This window comes from Puccinia triticina, chromosome 7A, assembly GCF_026914185.1.
Source record: "Puccinia triticina chromosome 7A, complete sequence".
Lineage (NCBI taxonomy): Eukaryota > Fungi > Basidiomycota > Pucciniomycetes > Pucciniales > Pucciniaceae > Puccinia > Puccinia triticina.
Window position 1 is genome coordinate 6960826 of NC_070564.1, and position 4658 is coordinate 6965483.

The following is a 4658-nucleotide window of genomic DNA, read 5'->3' on the forward strand; positions in this document are numbered from 1 at the left end:
CAGTTACAGAAAGAAATCACAGTATGGCACTGTGGGAAGTGCCACAAATTCCAACATAGTGCTTGAGCTTTTGAGAGTTTGAAGCATTGTGGATAGTTCTCCTTTTGGTTATCCAATCTGTATTAATAGAAAGAAGTGGCTGGCTTAAGGAGTATGATTATTGCATATTTTAACATGATATATATTTTATCTCCATGTTAAATAGGAGGAAGAGAAGGGAGATATGCAATCTGAACTTCAGCTTTATCAGCTAGGTCTTACTCATCATGCCCATGAGAGAGATGAATCATGGATTGGGATAGCAGTCCGAGCAGGCCTTTGTGCAAAGAAATCTGGCAAAAAATGTGCTGGGTTGTCAGTCCATAGGGAACACAGTAATCAGTTCAATGAAATTTGCACAGGTTGATACAAGTACTCCAATTCACTCTTAGCTCAAAAAGCCAAAATGAACAAAACTACCATTTTCTGGCTGAAAATCAGTGAAGTTGGAAGTTATGGTGGGTAGGGAAATGATTGGAGTTAGATGTGGTGGTGGCAAGACCCTTGATATTTTAACTGTTTCTCAACTCGCTTGTCTGGCTTGTTTTTCAATGAGAACAGTTGTTTGAATTTGATGTCCTTAGTGCCTTCTAGACTTGCTGCCATAGTGGAGGAGTTCCCATTGAATTTGAATAAATCTGGAATTTCAGATTTCACAGGGAAATCTGAAATCTGGAAATTTGGATTACTTTGGGGACCTAGATTCCCTTGCAAAATCTGAAATCTGTAGGCTCAGATCTGACTTTCCAGACCAACAGGAAGTCCTCCAGTACATGGATTTCTCCAAGAGCCTTATGAGCCATGGTGCAGACTCTGCAGTGCAGGCTTCCATCTATATAGCTTACACATACATGTCACAGATGGCACTCTCAAGGTTTGAGATCCTGGAGATCCCAGAATGCTTCCTCATCCTGCAATCTACCATATTAGGATCCTGAAACCCTGAAACCCTGACTTCCTCTTTCTCTCCCTAGACCAGACCATAACAAAGAGATTAAACAGATCATTGCCAAGGGAGTTGAATAAAAGATTGATTATATATTTTTAAGAAATCAGGCTTGTAACACTTTGCCCCAAATCAATCCAGCCTCAAGCCAAATTTGGGAAATTAGGCACAAGTCCCTCCTGGAGCAGAGAATTTTGTGAAGTTTGCCCAGGATTAGAAAGGCGTAAATTTACTCTGGCTTAGTCCAAATTGTACTCCCAGGAGGAGTTCAGTCTGATTAAATTGGATCCAATGTGGTTGCTGAGGAGGATTTACGCAAATCCCTCCTTAATCTGCGACTGATGTGGATGCTCTCAGTCCCCAAGCCCCCCAATTACATATACAAGCCCTGCTCTGCAGTAATGTAACCTCTTAACCCCCCAGCCAGATTACACCACCACCACATGCATCCTTCTGAAGCTCTGGTCAATCACTCAAAAATTGAAAGGGGGAGGGGAGGAGAGCATGAAAAGAAACAAAGGGGTGTTTGCTGGTTTTTGACACTCAAAGAAAGAGAAAATCAAGTGCTTTAATCTGATGGCACTACAGGCATGAAAGATTTGGACAGAAAAGGCACTGTGGGAAAAAACTCCCACCAAAAGGCTCAAAGCTCTCACACCAAATGGATACAATCAAGACCTACTTCAGAGGTCGCGCTTTGCGCCAGCCCAGGCTGAGCCTGTACAGTGTACACTTTCAGGGCAAGGGACATTTTTCTTGAGATTTTCTAGTTCCAGCCTCTACCTGGAGCCATGTAATTGGGCTGTGAATATAATCTAGTTGCCGGGTCAACGGGTCAACCCGATCCGCTGAAGCCCTTGCAGAGCCCGGCCCGACGGGTCGGTTGTCATCCACCATGTCACCAAACTTCACACAAGCGTATACATACCCTCCTCGGGGGAGCGTAACGCTTCGCGCCTCCTCGGAGAGGCTTTAATGTTAAGCTCGCCATGGTACCAGCTGGTTGAGTCTTGGGCTGGCCTCGGGTCGACCCGTCCCGCTTGATATCAGTCACTTGTGTCCTACGTCTGCGCTGATGTGCTCGCCATCAACTCTTCCAGCTGGCGGCTGCTGGGCCTTTGTGCGCTGGCGGTTGTTCGGTCAACCATTTTTGTCGGCAAAACAACCCAGGCTTGTCTGGTCTGATGTCCGTTTGCCGGCAATCTGACAGCCCGCAGGCCAATACGCCAAGAAAAACTTTATTTCGCGCAACTGCCGTGCAGAGTGAGCTTAACACAAGTCGTTTAGCCGGATGAGATCTATTGCAGTCAAAAGTACATACGCCGGAAGTCCGGCAAGACCTATCGCTGGCACAAACGTCTATGTGCCACGACTTTGCGCCGGCCATAGGTCTTGTCAGTCCTCCAATGGAGAGGCTCGCGTCGAGCTATAGAGAAGCGCCCATGAACAACATTTTGGAAACGTCATTGATTTCCCGACTCTGGTTTATCAGTTCGGGACACGTGTGCAAGATTCAGTGGCGCTGCGTGCACATACCTCTAGCAATCGGGCGATGAACATCTTTCTACATTCATTTGTATGTATGTAAGATTTGCTTGACCATCAGAGATATGGGCGCGTTGATACATAGCCGAGTTCATTGCCGTTGAACGTTTTGATAAGAACTGTCGGCTTGATCATGTTCATATCTATCGGATATAATCTATAGGGTTTTGTTGGATGCCTTGAGGCCCTCCCCTCCTATGCTTTTGATCGGAGGCTAGATATCTCTCAAGAGGATCCAAGTTTATGTTGGAGAACCCAAATAACCATGCAGCCATTCAGTCTGGGCACAGGTCTGAATCGATGGAAAGCCGATGTTGCTCGACATCCCCAAACTTGATAAAGATTTGCAGACAGCGGTTCATGATGGTGTGACTGAAACAGGTACGTCCTTAGTGAATCATGATTAGGTGCTTGCGCTAACGGTGGCACCGCACCGGATGGAACTGGCACCGCACAGGATAACGGAAAAGTTATGAAGATTAGCAAGAGGCGTTGAAACTTCAATTGAAAATCGGCCAATGCACAACTTGCATTTGACTGTGGAGAAGTCTTGATATGAAGTTTGTAATTGTGTATACACACCCATCCCATCGGCAGGCAAACTGCACCGCAAGTCATCTTTTTTTTCAAGTTGTCTAATGTCTAATGTCCGATCCATCTCCATCAAATCCGTGCCCAGTTTCATCAGAGGTTCATACATGTTTACTTGATCATAGATAAACTTATCCGGACCTCTGGCACCCGGTTGAGACATGCTGCATCTCCTAGTTGTGCCTGTTGAAATTTTTGCCAAAGGTGGGGTAGGGGTTGGCGACACTGCGCTTGCTCCCGACAAGATTTCGGCTCTCAATTAACAATGTCTGTTCAAATTGGTATCTCAATTAACTCTGGCCAAATAGCCCTTCATAGATATTTTTGCGCCAGCTCGACCAATCAGGACTAATTGTCTCGGGTATAAGTACCAGACATCTTCAATTGATCATACCGCAAGAGATTGCTCTCTAACTCCCTCCGTTCACATCTCATCTTCTCGGCACTCACTGAACTGATCTAGTCTAATAGGCTATTAAAACTCGACTGAGCGATCTCTTCGTTAGTCCGCACTCCCCTCCAGTCCGTTGGTGTCTTCACATTCTCAACTACCAAATAGCCTAGGTAATATCCCGTAAGCCAAGTTTTCGGTTGGAAGGCAATCAGTTCTCAGAGGCTAACAGGTTTTCTTTTATACAAACATTTCTTCCCAATGCCTGGCCGCCGAAAAAGTAACCAGGCGAACTCTTGCCATAACGACCTTGACACCCAAGATTGGAACAGTGATCGTATCCGTCCATCATGGATACTGATTGGTGCATTGTTTGCGATACGAGAATTTCTCCTCGCCATGGGTGCATACTGCTTGAACTTTAAACCCCGTTTTCTGTAATTTGTGGTGAACGCGACTCTGACGAAAATATTGTGCTTATTTTAAACGCTATCTGGTTTTTTTTTGATCTGGATCTGAAGTGCTCCTTGGGACAATCATGAGGATGAAGAGCAGAATAAGGACCAATCGACCGAGTCTACAATCGATATGCCCTTTTCCGCGTTCTGTTCCCAAGACTGTTTGATAAAATCATACATCGAAGCGGCCTCCCAAGTTCGAGGACCCCAACAACTTCAGAACAACACCGGTCGTACTAGACTTCGAAGGGCACCCGATAATGATATGCTTTATCCCGGCCATCCAAAGAAAAAATCCAGCGACGAAGGACATCTCGTTAAATTTTCGTCTAACAATCCAAAATATTTTTCCCTATATCCAGGAAGAAAAGAAGTCGTTAGCAAATTCACTTTGAATAGCTGCGGCTCCACTAGCTCTACTTCGTCTTCTTCTTCCTCTTGATTAAACTATCTATCCATATTTCCATTCTCAGCTCACTTCAGTTCGTTTATGTACGACAGAATAACCGTTTCAAAATAAACACTGGACCCACTTTCCGCAGATAATCTCTGTAAAATATGATGAATTCATATTTCTTTTCATCAACATATTATATTTCTTAAAATTGTTTGAATATAGCAGAACTCATTTTTCTTTCTTAAAAGTCGACCTCAAATGTAAAAGACATCTTATTTATGAAGCACCAAC

General features: G+C 44.5%; 1 protein-coding gene across 1 annotated transcript; it reads left to right on the forward strand.

The window, feature by feature from the left end:
- Positions 1 to 2346: 2346 nt before the first annotated feature.
- On the forward strand, positions 2347 to 4137 carry PtA15_7A774 (uncharacterized protein; the record flags this gene model as incomplete). The annotated part of the gene is made up of 5 exons (XM_053171416.1): positions 2347 to 2379; positions 2478 to 2561; positions 3628 to 3695; positions 3794 to 3915; positions 4034 to 4137. 5 exons carry the CDS (start codon positions 2347 to 2349, stop codon positions 4135 to 4137), a joined length of 411 nt encoding a protein of 136 aa, XP_053022600.1.
- Positions 4138 to 4658: the final 521 nt, after the last annotated feature.